Source organism: Pezoporus occidentalis, unplaced genomic scaffold (assembly GCF_034315485.1).
Source record: "Pezoporus occidentalis ecotype Australia unplaced genomic scaffold, CSIRO_AGI_Poc_V1 ctg10, whole genome shotgun sequence".
NCBI lineage: Eukaryota > Metazoa > Chordata > Aves > Psittaciformes > Psittacidae > Pezoporus > Pezoporus occidentalis.
The window spans coordinates 534,210-550,070 of NW_026912779.1; the positions used below are offsets into that span (position 1 = coordinate 534,210).

The 15,861-nt window shown below is 46.6% G+C and overlaps 1 protein-coding gene across 3 annotated transcripts in view; it reads right to left on the reverse strand.

Annotated features, from left to right (window-relative positions):
• RALGAPA2 (Ral GTPase activating protein catalytic subunit alpha 2) overlaps positions 1-15,861 on the reverse strand; it is a 115,707-nt gene that overhangs the window by 78,751 nt on the left and 21,095 nt on the right. For 2 of the 3 annotated variants that reach the window (XM_062608072.1, XM_062608082.1), the window contains exons 5-17: positions 14,396-14,439; positions 13,950-14,124; positions 13,275-13,390; positions 12,755-12,893; positions 11,276-11,475; positions 9,479-9,709; positions 6,147-6,320; positions 5,133-5,270; positions 4,373-4,521; positions 3,819-3,930; positions 2,858-3,095; positions 2,171-2,335; positions 534-674 (exon numbers count right to left, since the gene is read on the reverse strand). In XM_062608072.1, the coding sequence (XP_062464056.1) occupies positions 534-674; positions 2,171-2,335; positions 2,858-3,095; positions 3,819-3,930; positions 4,373-4,521; positions 5,133-5,270; positions 6,147-6,320; positions 9,479-9,709; positions 11,276-11,475; positions 12,755-12,893; positions 13,275-13,390; positions 13,950-14,124; positions 14,396-14,439 (2,022 nt within the window). The remainder of the gene's footprint in view (positions 1-533; positions 675-2,170; positions 2,336-2,857; positions 3,096-3,818; positions 3,931-4,372; positions 4,522-5,132; positions 5,271-6,146; positions 6,321-9,478; positions 9,710-11,275; positions 11,476-12,754; positions 12,894-13,274; positions 13,391-13,949; positions 14,125-14,395; positions 14,440-15,861) is intronic. The other variant, XM_062608094.1, reaches the window with a different exon arrangement.

The window sequence follows — 15,861 nt, forward strand, 5'->3', positions numbered from 1 at the left end:
TGAGAGAAATCAAACACTACCCGAGAGCTAAAGGCACAGACAAATCTTTTACATTTGCTTCTGGAATCAATAATTACAGACAGAATTCTATGGAAGGAAAAAGGGCACGTTTATAAGCATGGATCTGTAACTGTGTAACAGAGTGAAGGAGATTTTTCTGTTAAGTAGCTCAACCAGCTGCGTTTCTCTGCGTATTGTGCTTGCACCAGCTCACACCTTCAAGCAGTTTCTGCAGTAGCTCTTCAGTGACAAAGTTACTGACACTGAACCCAGTGCCAGGGTAACAAAAAGCTACAAGGAGGCACTGTTTGCACCCTCTGTAACCGTGAAAAAGGACAAGTTGTGTTCCCACTGAACTTGCTCATCTCTTACCACTGTGGGTTAACACCATGTTTTGAACAGCTCTGATGTGTGAGAAACAGAACCAGGGCAACACATCCCATTCCACCCCACTAAAGACAGAAGGGGAACAGAGAGACAGCAGTTTAAAATATAAAGAACATTCATATAAAAGGTGATTTCAAGTACAGTACCTGACAGTCTGTGAGAGCAAGAAGTGTAAGAGATACCAGGTAAGAGAGAGCTCACAGTGTGAAGCAGGAGAGGGACGCTTTTAGTAGCTGGCAAAGCCTCATAAAGGTGCACACAGTTGCTGATAGACTGGCTGCGCTTGGCTTCCAGGGAGAAATAAAGCAAGAATTAGGTCAGAAACAGTAAGGAAATATTTGGGGTTCTGAATGTTGTGATACAATGAAACACAACAATCGGGGGGGGGGGGGGGGGGGAATTACACCATTAAGCCCAGAAGTTTTTCCTAGGAGCCCTAAGTCAATAATGTGCAACTGCCTCTCACTCACTGAGAGTGCAACAACCAGTGATTCCTGAACCACAGCAGTTCCCCCACTGTACATTCTGCCAGTGCACAATTCCTGTCCCTGGGCTGAATGGACTTTACCCTCTTTTCTTTGCCCCAAAGTATCTGTAGCAGAACATACAGCTCAAAAATAAAGACTGGAAAACCTGTTGAAACTGATCTGAAGACAGAGCTGCCTCTGGTGTGGCTTGTGAAGCTGCATCCCAGCTCCAGGCTGGGTAAAGCCCAAGCACCCTGCTCTGAGCAGACCTGCTCTGAGCTGGAGGTTAGACTCAAAAAGCCTTTGATAATCAACACCTCCAGGTTCTCTCGACTGCTCTGGCGAGCAGAGATATCTCTCCCCTAGAGAGCACTAGGGGAGAAACGTGGTGGCAGAAGAGTGAGCTCCCACTGGAGCAGAAATAGGAACTCACTGGATTTGAAAGTAAAACAGACACAAAGAATGACTGACTCCATTGACAAAATGTTTTGTGATCTAAGCTGAAGCCTGTGGCTTAGTCATGAAGCCTAAAGCCTCAAAACACAGAATCACCTTCAAGTTCTCCTGGTAAGGAACACAACTAATCTGTTAGGATGGAGGCAGGAAGCTGCACAGTGAAATCTGTCCTATTCAAAAGCAGGTTTTCTATGGAGTTTTCTCATCCTTATCCCACTGCACTGGAACACAGAACCATGCTACCACGAAATAAAGAGATCAGATTCAGGCTGCTGAAATGCTTGAAAAAGCAGATATCTGTTCCATGCCTGGGGTCTCAGACATGCCCCATCATTCCTCACCCCTGCTCTCCTTTCTCCTGTTTTCCTCTTTCCAGAGGTAAATATGAGAGAGAAAAGGAAAAGGAGATGCTGTACATACCTCATTATGCCAATTAAAAGGAAACAAAGCAAGTAAGAAAGGATGAAATTGTTTGCTACGTATCTGGTTTACCTTGTGCTCCCAGTCAATAGCTGTGTGAAGGGCAGAAGCACCAGGTACTATCTGACTGATGTTAATAAATGCTTTCTTATCAAATCATAAATAGGAATGGGACGTACTTTACAGAAAAGCATAGTGTGCACAGGAGTAACTTGCAATTAAATGTAATGTGCTTCAAAGCATCTACTTAGAGTCTTCCAAAATACTTGGATTATCTGTTCACAGTGGCAGTGGTCAGGACATCCAGCCACAGGTACACAGCATCTCTGCTCAGGCATTTAACTATTAAGTTGCACTACTTTTGGAAGCAGCCACAACTCAAAGGCAGATTTAACACACGAGTGTTTCAGGATACAAGCATTTAGTTCTTTATGTCTAACCTGTTGCTCTCTGACGAACAATATTTCTTGCTTTCTCAACCCCTGGGGCTCCAGAGGTTGTGGCACTTCTGAATCTCATCGGCTCCACAACTTCAGGATGGCTTTTCCAGCTTAATGAGAAAGATCTTCCCACTACAGCTGTCTTCTGAGGCTCCAACATGCCACCTTAGAGAGAAAGCAAGCAAAATCCTCAGTCATTGCATACTTTGGCACGTGTTTCTGCTAAGTATGAATGGGCTTACAAGCACTCGGGCATGAAAAACATTCACCTTTTAAACACAGGTGAACTTTTACTATCAATAAAAATCAATCACTGCTTCAACTACGTGCATCAATTGTAAGTGGCACGTAAATGCAGCTAAAATACTTTAATAAAGGTTAAGAAAGAGACATGGAAAGGAATTCCTGCACTGCTGACTAGGCCAGACCACAGCACTGGAAACCACGTTTCACTGCCACTACACAGCAAAGACTGAATTTAAGCGCGTACTAAAACCTGCTTCTTCTATTGACCCCAATTACCTTTCCTCCCACAGTGAGAATACACAAATCCAGAGCACTTCACATTTGATTAAACAGGTTCTTACATTAGATTAAGGAGTATTTAATGTTAGATTAAATCAAATTAATTTTTGAGATTAAATATTTAACTTGTTGGATACAAAAGGCACTGAAGCACAGACCAACCTTTCCCTCTCTGCTTCTTTTCTTTCTGTTCACTGAGCTTATCCAAGGGCAAGTTTGTCATCTCCACCCCGTACACAGTTCTGGCCAGCACGGCTGTCAGAGAGTCCATGATGTTGGCCCACTCGGTGATGAGCTCCTCCCAGTCGGTCAGGGAGGACAGGACACTGAGCAGCTCATCCCACAGATCCCGGGAGATGTACACGCTCAGGTTGGCTCTGATCCACGCCACGATGAGGGTCTGAGAGACAGAAATGAGTGACAGCTCTTGAATCCAGCACAACCCTGACCCATGTTGCTGAAGTCAGCACCGACCTGCACATTAGCACTGAGTATTCGTGATGCACAGGCAGGGTCTTGCATCAGAAAACCATCCCCAGACATCAGGGGGTAAATAACTGTGAAAGTTGTTCACTAAGGAAATCTAAGCATTCCCAAACACATGCCTCAGGTGGTCTGGATGTTCCCTGGCAAACTGAAATAAACTGTGACTAATAATAATAACGATGATGGTGATGATGATGATGATGGAGAACTGTCTCCTACACCTACAGAGTGATCTCAGTGACCGAGCTACACCTGTGGCACTCAGGCCTGGACACTGTAGCTGAGCTTCTGAAGTACACTAGGATGTATAAATGTTTTCACGTCATTCAATGGGCCTCAGTTGTGATGTGCCAGCTGGACTTAGTTACATCAAGCTTACACCTTAGAGATACCCCCACAGAGACTGCGTGCCTGAGTGTTCTACCACTGTTTGTCACAGAGCCCTGAGGAACAGATCAGATCAGCCTGTCTCCCTCTGTTAGGAGCAATTTACAAAGTAATTCCTTGTAGTACTGCAAAGGAGAATCTCTTCATGGTTTCCAAGTAGGTTTCACAGCATTTAACTAAAACTATGGGTAAGCATCATGGAGAACCAACCTAAACCCCCCAAACAAACCAACCAGCCCCAGTCACTCACTCGGAAAAGCAATCCTGACATGCTTTGAGCAAACGCATCTTTGATCTGGTTTTCCTTTGGCTTCTGCATCACAGCTTCTGTTATTCTAAGGAGTATCTGTAACATCTGCTCCCTGGAGCCAAAACAAAATCGCACTTTGTGTTCACATGTTCTATCAATTGTACTCGTTAATTTTCATGTACCAAAACCCCCTCTTAATTCTCCAGGGAGCTTGACTTATAAAGTGATCACACTTGAGACTTCACAGATCAAAACATTCACAGTGCACTTCACAGTGCAACATGTTAGTTTGTTGTGGACAACAGTAACTCACTTCTGAGGGGTGCAGTCAGGAATGGCAACACCAGCCAGAACCCACATGTCAAATCACACAACGATGTGGACTCAGCAGAACCCGCAAGCTCACAGATCCATTCCGAGGCAAGCCACCAGGGTAACTGACACAGAAAGGTCTGTCCCTGGGAAAGCCAGTCTGTTCCCTACCCAACAGTTCTCCCATAAAACTTAAATGTTGATAATTTCCTCTTAAACAATGCAGAATGTATTAAGCTTACCATGTCTTTTTATTCATAGATAGCTCCATTATCATGCGCCTAAAGATGCTCAGAACGGCTTTGCAAGCATCCACCTGCTCCTTCAGCAGCACAGGGACTTCAGGGCAGGGTTCCAGCAAGAAAACATTAGCAGAGTTTGTCAGGAACACCTTCAGAACAGGCATTGACAGACAGTTTAAGTGGTGTCAGGAATAAGGAAAACACTTCTCCTCCTCCAGCCAAACCTTTCACTTTCTCTAGAGCAGGTTTCATGTTTTACCTATCACTTTGCTCTGCCCCACTGTTCCAGCAACAACTCAGGTGGCATTCCAGACCCAGCAAAGGCACGTGGCACACACTGTGGGTTTGGTGAGTACCTCTGCTATGTGCTGAGGCAAGAGCACCATTCCTCCAGCTACTCATTCCCTGGCATTGCATGCCTGAGCAGCCACCAGTATTCCCCATAACTGAGGCTCAATGAGAGCAAGTGTACAGTTCTGATTGATTCCCAGTACCCACAGCAGAAAAACATGAACTTCCTGTCACAAAATATAGCTATCTGACTGCAAGATATGGTCCCAGGGCTCAATGTACATTACAAAAAGTTATAAATACAGTGCAAATCCTGGCTTACAAAGCCCATCAACTGCTAGTAGTTGCTTGCCTTAATCTCAGCGACTGTATTATAACCTGCAGTGTGAGTTACATGATTAGGTTAAATGATGAAGCGATGAGGTTATGTGATCCAGTTACAGCCCCGTTCCCCTCCTACAGACCACACCTGCAATGCAGCTTGAGCACCAGCTTTAACGTTTCTGTCCTCCTCTTCCAGCACGCATCCCCTGTTAACAGCACTGGTGAAGGAGTACGTCCTGCCCCAGCTGGAGGAGCGCTTGTGTCCCGAGTGCTCAGAGGAGAGCTGTCAAACACAGACTGGGTTAGTGAGGAGCAGGAAGGAGTGTGCCCATATTTAATATAAAGCATTTAAGCTGTCAACAGCAAAAAGGGGACCTCTCGTGTCCTGCTTCATTTCAGCAAGGAAGGCACATCTGTTGTTGCTTGATCTCTGAACAAACAGATGGTACGTGGAATATAAAGTTTCATAAAAGTTTGAAGGCTATGTTATTTGAAATATTTCATATCACATTTTATAGTTACCGATTGTAGTAATATTTGAATTCAAGCCTGGCAAAACTGTAAATTCTCCACAAATAATCTGTCAAAACCTTGTAATTCTCACTGTGTTTTTACCACTCAAACCCCTTTCTCAGTACAACAAAACCTCCCTCTAAACAGCTTCACAGTGTCAGTAGTGTCAAAGTCAATTTTTACTGATGTTCAGTATAGGCTATTAAAATGATGCACATAATCTTTATCTACCCTTTGATTTCCTAGACTAACCCAAGTATTTCACCCAGTACATACAAACCGGTGCATACTGTCAGATTCTGGAGTACCTACCACCAAACGGAATCACTCTTACACGCACGAGGCCAACAAACAACGTGAATGTTAACACTGCAGAACCTATCGGCAATTTGCTCCATTCAGTTCTTGCTGCCACGTTAGTGCAGGCAGGGGTAACCAACAAATCGTGTTTCAATACAGGTGCAATCTCTCCCTGCACTCTGCAAGTGCTACTGAACACTCAGTAGCTATTTTGAGTCCCTAAATAAAAGTCTATTTTAATCTTGATTTTCCACACATTTTTAAGCTGTTACTCATTTACACCAAGTTTTAACTTCAGTCATGTGCTGTAGGTGACAGGATGGAGTAGGTAACACTGATGCCATACATGTTTACCATCCGTCTGCACTGAGGAATCTTCTAGGTTGTCACCAGCATCCTGCCCATCATCCTTCTTGTCTGGCTCCTCCATGAACACCGGCTTCTCCTGCAGTATCCACTTCTGATACACCTTAACCACTTTCCGCGTTGCAGATACGTCACAAGGTGGCAACAGAAAAGCCTGAATTGAAAAGTTAACTCATTTTACTAAACCTAGGACACAGAAGGAATCCACCTGGATTCACCCCCCAAGCCATCACCAGCCCCAAACACTGCCAGGCACAGCCTGGGAACTGCTCTGCACCTCCTGGAGAGGGGATCTCCCTGTCCCACCAGCAGTGGGTGATGGGAAGTGCCACCTCAGACAAGGCAGTGAGTTGTGACAAGGGTAACAGCGGCTGGCACTCGATCCCTCCTCACTGCAGCTGTGCATTTCTGCCCAACATGCTGCTCAGTATCTGTATCTGGGAGTCATGCTGTACAGACACCCTCTCCCAAAGCTCCCAAAGGCTGCACTGCCTGCTTCCCCACATACCTGTGGGCCTTAGGAGACTGGAAACAGTGACAGACCTGTGCACTGCAGTGAACAGGCACAGAAATCAATACCTGAAAATGTCATCTTGTAATAAAAAATCACATTTTGCCAACAAAAAATGTTGATATCAATGTGCATTATGTTATAAAAACACTGAAAGAGAGGAAAACACATTTTTCATACTGAAAAATTGATCTTTTCAACTCTGAAGAGGTGATCCACTCTTCAGGATCAACAGGGCCACAAGCTATAGCACCTCCTACCCCAGCCTAGCTGCAAACCCATTGCAAGGGCACACTGCTCGGGTCAGGGGAAATCACATCACACCACACACTTCCTTGTCTCTATCCAGCAGGAAGCGCAACACCCAGCAGCTGGTTCAACAGAAATGGAAGGGTTATAGCAAAAGCAAGTTCAATTGTGCCATAGAGAAAGTGTGTGAAATTACTGAGCATGTCTTCACAGACACTGCCAACTTATGAAGGATACAGAAGCTGGAAGAGCCACAAGCCAGCTAATACAACAGTAGAGCTCACCAGTGGGAGGAATGGGCATGACATAGAATGCTATCAGAAAGGCTAAGAAGTGGGGTAGAAAGGAAAAGGAAAGCAGAAGAAAAAGGAAAGCAGGGGAAGGAAATCAGGGGAAGGGAAGCAGGGGAAGGAAAGCAGGAATTCACAGTACCGAGTGAGCTTCCTGTAAGGGAGCATAAGCACAAACTGGATGCAAACACCATTATCTGTCTCGGTTCCTGAACACTGACCATACCGAAGAGAGTCCTCGAGGAGCCTTGGTTCCCTGCAGCCGCTCCAACCTCACACGCTGCGAGCTCACACCAGGAGAGGGCAGCAGGCCACAGCGCTTCGGAACCACACAAGTGCTGCCTCCTGTCCCACTGCTGCCTCCTGAGCCACTGCTGCCTCCTGTCCCACTGCTGCCTCCTGTCCCACTGCTGCCTCCTGAGCCACTGCTGCCTCCTGAGCCACTGCTGCCTCCTGAACCACTGCTGCCTCCTGTCCCACTGCTGCCTCCTGAACCACTGCTGCCTCCTGTCCCACTGCTGCCTCCTGAACCACTGCTGCCTCCTGAGCCACTGCTGCCTCCTGTCCCACTGCTGCCTCCTGTCCCACTGCTGCCTCCTGTCCCACTGCTGCCTCCTGTCCCACTGCTGCCTCCTGAACCACTGCTGCCTCCTGTCCCACTGCTGCCTCCTGTCCCACTGCTGCCTCCTGAACCACTGCTGCCTCCTGAGCCACTGCTGCCTCCTGTCCCACTGCTGCCTCCTGAGCCACTGCTGCCTCCTGAGCCACTGCTGCCTCCTGTCCACTGCTGCCTCCTGTCCCACTGCTGCCTCCTGAGCCACTGCTGCCTCCTGTCCCACTGCTGCCTCCTGTCCCACTGCTGCCTCCTGTCCCACTGCTGCCTCCTGAGCCACTGCTGCCTCCTGAACCACTGCTGCCTCCTGAACCACTGCTGCCTCCTGAGCCACTGCTGCCTCCTGAGCCACTGCTGCCTCCTAAACCACTGCTGCCTCCTGAGCCACTGCTGCCTCCTGTCCCACTGCTGCCTCCTGAGCCACTGCTGCCTCCTGAGCCACTGCTGCCTCCTGAACCACTGCTGCCTCCTGAACCACTGCTGCCTCCTCCCCCCGTGCCAGCCACGCAATGAAAAGCACCGAGATAGGCTCCTAAACCCAAACAAGGGTTCCTAGTCCGTGCCACACGAGCCACTTCGCAGTAAAGCTTGTGAATGATGATCACTCAGCTGCTGGAGAGCAGCTCCTGCACCTTTGTGTCACCTGGAACTGCCACTTTAAGCAATCTGTACCTCAGTCCCAGAAAAAAAGCAATGGTAAAATTAAAAAAAAAAACAATAGGAAAGAAAAAATTCCAAACCAAAGCAAAATCCAATGAACCAAGACCACAGAACAAACAAACCGAACAAACAGAAAACAGCCTCTCCTGCAGGGCCACATGCATACGTATCCGAAACAACTCAAAAGATGTCAAATTAATGACAAATACAAGTAGAAGCAACTAATATTCAACATTAAAAACTGATGTTGATCACAGGAACTAATTCAAATAACATACTTGCAAGCTAATAGGCTTAAAAGGCTGAGAGAGGCTGAGAAAGTTGGGGCTGGTCAGCCTGGAGAAGAGAAAGCTGCATGGAGACCTCATAGCAGCTTCCAGTATCTGAAGGGGGGCTATAGGGATGCTGGGGAGGGACTCTTCATTAGGGACTGTAGTGACAGGACAAGGGGTAACAGGTTAAAACTTAAACAGGGGAAGTTTGGATTGGATATAAGGAGGAAATTCTTTCCTGTGAGGGTGGTGAGGCACTGGAATGGGTTGCCCAGGGAGGTTGTGAATGCTCCATCCCTGGCGGTGTTCAAGGCCAGGTTGGACGAGGCCTTGGGTGATATGGTTTAGTGTGAGGTGTCCCTGCCCATGGCAGGGGGGTTGGAACTGGATGATTTTATGGTCCTTTCCAATCCAAACTATTCTCTGATTCTATGATTCTAACGGCTTTTTACACACCTTTATATTATATCCCAATACCAAGAACAACTGAAGTGGCCCATTCAATATTCTGGCACCAGCAACAACCTGCAGCTCCCATAAGTATGTCACAGCACTGTTGTTAAAGCTAGCCCTAGGAAGGACTCCAAGCTAAAGGGTGCTGGTGTGTCAGATCCAGTTTGAGCAGTTACCTGCGCACCAGCCTCTGCTGCCTTCTGCCTCATAACCATGACATTTGCCTTAGGGCAAACCCAACAGGCACTGACCACAGGCACTGACCTGCCGGAACACCTCGTTCACGAAGTTCACGTAGCCCCGGGTGGACAGGAGGATCCTCTGCACCATGTCGTAGACGGGGCGGTGCTGCTCCTCCACGCTGCAGAGGCTGGAGCTGCTGAGCCGTCTGTCGGACAGGCTGCTGCTGTTGGAGTGGCTCCGCTCCTGCTCGCCCGCGTGCGACGCGCCCGTGTCCAGCTCGGTGGGTTTATCCTGGCTTGCACCACCAACAGTCTGGGCAGGGAGAACACACACCCTGAGAGAAGCAACATCCACCACTGCCCTGGCACTTACACAGGCCTCGGGACGCCCGTGCTCTGTGCCACACAACACACTGGCATCCCGGTGCTCGGGAAGCGTCATTTCCAGTCTACTGCTTCATCCAAGAAGGAATTTGGTCTTACACTCTACACAATGCACACTTCATATGGCCCCCCAGCCCAGAACAGCAACTACCTTGTCAAGGTCATAAAGCAAAAATGAGGGAGGGGTGCAGTGGAGGGAGTGGAGAAGGCACAGACACAGGGGAGAGGAATCTCCAGATCCCCTTGGGTTTGGGAAAAGGTGGCTCATAGCGCTACACACGGCTCATACTCTCACACATTATTATTCCTGACATGTCCTGGACAGGTTTTGCTCTGCAATTGCATGTACTTTGCAACATCTTGCACTCTGCTAGGCTGAAGTGATGCAGCCAGGAGCAGGCAGAGGACTAAAAGTTGCTTCTGAATTACCAGAATCCCAGCTTACACTGACACAAGCATCACCCAAACACAGTTCTGCTTTCTGTTCATGTTAGTGAGGCTGCTCTCTGCTCAGCCAAGTGGGCAGCAACAGAGCAACACTAACATCTCTGCTGCTTTTCACAAGGAAGCTTTGGGTGAGATTCAGCCTCACCAGCCAGGCCGAGGCTGCAGTCAGTGAATTCAGAGCCACAGAGGTCAGCGTGTGCCCAAGGCTGGCACACACCAGCAGCTGAGTGCTAACTCCCAACCAGCTTCCACCCTGAGGCAGCAGTACCTTTATGCAACCCAAATTTGTGTGTGTGCTCTCTATAAACCTCAGGAAGATGGGAACAGTTCTTTCTCCCGGCTCTGCCTGTTGGTGCACAGCAGTTTAAAAGGTGGAATTTCCAGTCAGAAAGAAAAGATCAATTAAAAAGCCACTTTCAGTTGCTGGTTTAGGGCCTCCAGCTTCTACAGTAAAGGGCTCCCAAACCAATTGACATGAAAATACACAGTTCTCCCACAATAGTTCCTGCAGGCTTTCCCACTGGAGCCAGACCTGACACTCACCTGTGATTCAAGAGAACAGAAGCTGGCATTGATCCTAAACTTTTAACAGGAGGCTGGAGTCTCGTTAAGAAACACACCTATCCCTCCGAGATCCCTGCAGAGCCCCTGCTCCTACAGAAGTCTCAACCAGCAACCTGAAAGTGCAGTCTTTTCCTAATATCTCATTGCACGCAGCTGCTGTAATTGAGAGGGAAACAAAGAGGCCTTTGATGTGCTGGGAAATGGTCCATGCACGAATGACAGTTTACAGATTGAATTCCGAAGCTCTGAACATAATACTGATGGTGCTGGGGAAGCAAATAGCTATGAGAGAAAAGCCACAAACTTTAGTGGATTCCTGAAGGGTTTCCCTTGGAGATTCCCTCCTCCATCAAAGTACAAATAGTCAAATATATCATTTATTCACCCAGGGGTAGCATTTCTTCCCTGCTCCCATTGTCAGTGCACGGTGATCATGCACCAGGTCAGTATGAACATAAGGAAAAAGAGAGGAACTTCAAAGCACCTGAATGATTTTAGGGAGCATTTCCCCCCCATTTTTCACGTTCTGAACAGCAGGTAAGTATTTCTTCTCGAGGAAGAAGGTAACAAGCCACTTAATGAAAACAACTCGAGCTGCCATGTAGGGGATCTTGGTGCTATAGACACTCTCATTGTTCCGTGTTGCAGGGATGTACACTGGCCTCGGTCTTACATCAGGAATATCTAGGGAGATAAAAAGACAGAAAAACTCATCTGAGAAAACTTCCAGAGTGTGGTTAAATGTCCTGAACGTGTCACCAGCATCTTCTCCATATGAACTAACGGGTGCAGTAACTGACTGCTTTTATTACAGTAATGCTTACATTGTCAGAAATTTGCTACCCCTAAAGAAAAGCAAGGACATAAAAGCAGAGATTTTCCCTGCAGATTATAATTTGTATCATGCAAAACAAAGGAAAGCAAAGGAGAAGGGCTGCAAAAAAGAAGGGCAAAACCTGAAACAAGGAACTACTATTACAGTGTTGGTTAATGCCGTAGGTTTCACAGAGTTTTATTAATGAAGTACAGTGAGAAAGAGAAGAGGCTCCGGAACACTCCACAGTGCGAAGACCGAGAAGAAAAAGGATACTTGGTGCAAAGAGCATTGCATAAACTGAAATAAAAGAAGGAAAATACATGGGAAGAAGTGGAAGGTCGCTGAAGGGAGACAGGGTTGGGTCATAATTCACTCAGATGCTTACAGTTAGGGAAAAGTCACTGGTGCACAGCTCAAAGACATGGAAGGCCTGGGCTGGAGCTGTGAACAGAGCTGAGGTGGCACCGAGGTGAGCTTAGACACTAAATATTAAAGTGCAAAGGACAGGAATTAGATGTCAGAGGACTGGGGAAGGATGATGAAGAGGCTGCAGTACACCAAGTGAGGATGAACACCACTGCTCCTATTGACTCCCATACATAATTCAGTAGAAAAATTAGGAAAAATGTGAGAGTTTCTGAATTAACATGCTTTTAATCCTGCAGCTGCAGATGTGCATCTTACCTCCTTGCATCTGGCCCTTCTTCCTGTCTTCTCTTCAAGGAAACAAGAAGTAAAATGAGAATAACTAAGTTAGCTGCTCCCTCAGCCTGGGGCAGCTTGCTGGTTCTTTAACAAACCCATCAGAGAGCATGTTCTGTCATTACACATCACAGTTACAGAGTCCTCACTCACTCCATGTAAATGCTATGTCTGTGGAGATGCCCTTAGGAAAGGAAAACCAGGCCAGCCCTTATGCAGCCTGAGCAGCAGCAGCTTCCTGGACTACCTCAGAAAAGCACAAGTTTGCTACAAATATCAATCAAATACAATCAAAATACGCTACAAATACATCAAATCATGAGATGAGGGAGGAAAACTCCTCATTCAGCAGAACTGTGGTGATATGAGGGAGGGAACAGAGATGCTACTGAGCACAGTCACTGTTACTTCTTTTCCACTTACAGGACAGGATTCACTACTCACCCAGGACAGGCTTGTAGAGGTTGGTCAGCTTTGTGAACGATGGAAACAAGTGAGGAAGGTAGTATTTTCTAAACAAGGTAAAGAGAAACTTAAACCCAGTGTCTTGGTTCTCCTTATTCTTCCACTCTAAGCTTGCAGCCTTTGTCATGGAGTTAGAGAGAAACAAACAAACAAGATAAAATAGTCTTCTCAGCCCTGCAATGTGGCCAAGAGAACAAACCACATCTTTACCCCAGATCAATTTTCTACATGCAGCCACAAGCACATAAAGCAGTCAGTTATCCTGCAAGTTTGAATAACATTCAGCAATTCTTATCACAAGTGTGCAAAACTTATTTTAACCAAAACAGCCCAGGAAATAGCTTTAGGATGATTTTCCTTTCAAAAACAAGAGGAAGAAAGTGCAGAAAACAGCTTCTTCCTGCGGAGGGGCAAAACCAGCTCCGTGCAGGTACAGCATAGGCTGAACTTCCTCCTATAAGTATGAATATGAAGAGTTAAAATCATGTATCCTCCCCACCTGAATCACCATGTATTTTAACAGCAGCTGAAGAAAATAGCAGGTTTGGTCTTCAGCAATTTTCTCTCCAGAGACCGCTGGCACAAGTGGGGTTATTTCTTCTGGAGAAATCTTGGCTAAAATAAAACGAAACTGTTTTACGCAGAGAACCCCCCAAAATAGTTAAATAAAAGGTATTTTCTAGAAAAAGATGAATCTGAAGACAACCGTTAATGCACAACAAAACCGTTGTATGAAGTCAGTAACCACTTGGGCTTCCCATGTTTCCCAAGCCCTACCACATACACTCGGAGGTGGCACCAGCCTCTGCCTGGCAGCAGTTTGGGGGTTAACACAAGCAGTCACTGCAGGTTAACTGCACATCTCTGCACCTACTGGTTGCGCAGTAACATGTTCATAGAGCTGCAGCTCCAGCAGAAACACAAACTAACTAAACCCCCACAAAAGGCAACCATGAACCAACAAACCCAACGTTCTGAACTGAGAATGACAAGACCAGAAGGCTGCACAGCTGCACTAAATACAACAGCTTGGCAAATTCGGTCCATCTCTAAACCAGAAAGACAAACATCATTCATGTAACACCTTCCCCATGAGAAGCTCTGCAGTTCCACCACAACCCCAGTGGCAGGAGAAGCAATGTGCCCCTCATGGAAATGGTGTCCATTTACTCACCATCCGGTGAATTCGGAGGGCTAATGAGGTTATCCAGTGTACAGGGACCTCGGGAGGAGGTAAGGGGTGGAAAGCCAGGCACGAGGCATGCAAATATTAATATCTGCTCTTCCCCACAGTTAGTCTGAAGCGCTTGGAGCCAGAGAAGAAACAGGCGGATTCCTTCACATCTTATCTACGAGGGAATGATGTTGTAGCAGAAGATATTAAAACAGATTTGTAAGTACAGTAACAGTGACATCGTGAAGAAACAAACAGCAAAATGACTGAGGATAAATATTAAATAGACTAGGATTACAATAATCAAATCTGTGGTTAGAAGGTGAATAAGTAACACTACGAAGCCCAACAAGCTGAAAACCACCGATAATAGAAAACCGTACAGTAATACACCTCATAGGAATCCAAGGGGAAAGCACTATGAATGCATCATCCCAGAGAAATACCTTGAGAGAATTCCCAGTGTGCAAAAGTTTCTTCAGAATCGACCCTGGGTGAGAAGAAGGAAACAGGCACATGTCAGATGCTGAGATGGACACTGCCACCACTACCGGGTATAAAGAGTACCAGAGAAAGGCCAGTTCAGTGCCATTTGCTACGTGGGTACTGAGAAGGGTCCTAGAAAAGGAAGACTACGGGTTGAAAACCCCAAAGTGAATCCAGTTACAACCATAATCATCATTGTCAGTGCTACAAGATTAAACATGACTTCTCTTTCCAGTGGGGTACTTTGGGTTCAGCCAGCTGACAGTTTCTCAAATTATTCTCATTAAACATAAGCTACGGAGGGGAAATTCTGGGTTATTGCATTTGGAGAAACCTTCCTTACTCCTAACTGGTAGGATTAATGCATACAAATACACTCACACTGACAGCAATGGTGAGAAAATGATGCTAGCAACCCGTACTGCGTTCGTGTCTATACACACAGCTATGAAACTGCAAAGTGTTTCAGTTCTGCTTTTAGAGATCCCAACCCAACCGCCCTGCACTTCAAATCAGAGTGATTATAGCTCAAATGCTCCAGGTAAAACATGGCTTTAATCCGATTCTGAGAAAAGTAACATGATAGGGGGCTATAGGGATGCTGGAGAGGGACTCTTCATTGGGGACTGTAGTGACAGGACAAGGGGTAACGGGTTCAAACTGAAACAGGGGAAGTTTAGGTTGGATCTAAGGAGGAAATTCTTTACTGTAAGGGTGCTGAGGCACTGGAATGGGTTGCCCAGGGAGGTTGTGAATGCTCCATCCCCGGTGGTGTTCAAGGCCAGGCTGGACAGAGCCTTGGGTGCCATGGTTTAGTGTGAGGTGTCCCTGCCCACGGCAGGGGGGTTGGAACCAGACAATCTTAAGGTCCTTTCCAACCCTAACTATTCTATGGTTCTATGATTCTATGATAGAGCACTCAGCTGCTCATCCCCCTGTGTCTGTGAATTCTGTACACCCCCGAATGGGAGCTTTCCCTCAGGATCCCACCATTCCACAAGACTAAATGGAATTATTAACATACCCAGCAAATACACTTCAATGCATGGGAACATCGAGCACAACTCACAAGGTACAGCTGTAAATAACTGCCCTGCCAAATTCTGTAGCTCATTTATCACACTCAGGCGAAAAATTATCCAGATACGACTATTCAAAAGAAGCAGAAATATAAAGAATGTACCAGCTCTAGAACAACTGACTGAACCCAGCCTGCTCTGCACTAGTTCAGGTGCAACGGCAGTCAAGCGCTCAAGCAGATGTCTCCTTTTGTTCCCATCAGTGCTAACTGGGAATGTGACAAGACTCCTTCCTTAACCTTTAACTTCCACTCTGCAGCTGTGTGCCAGCAAACGCCCTGTGTTGATGGTAACATGGCAGCTGACAGAATGGTGCTGGAGCCAAACCCTACTGCTTGGAGGAAATA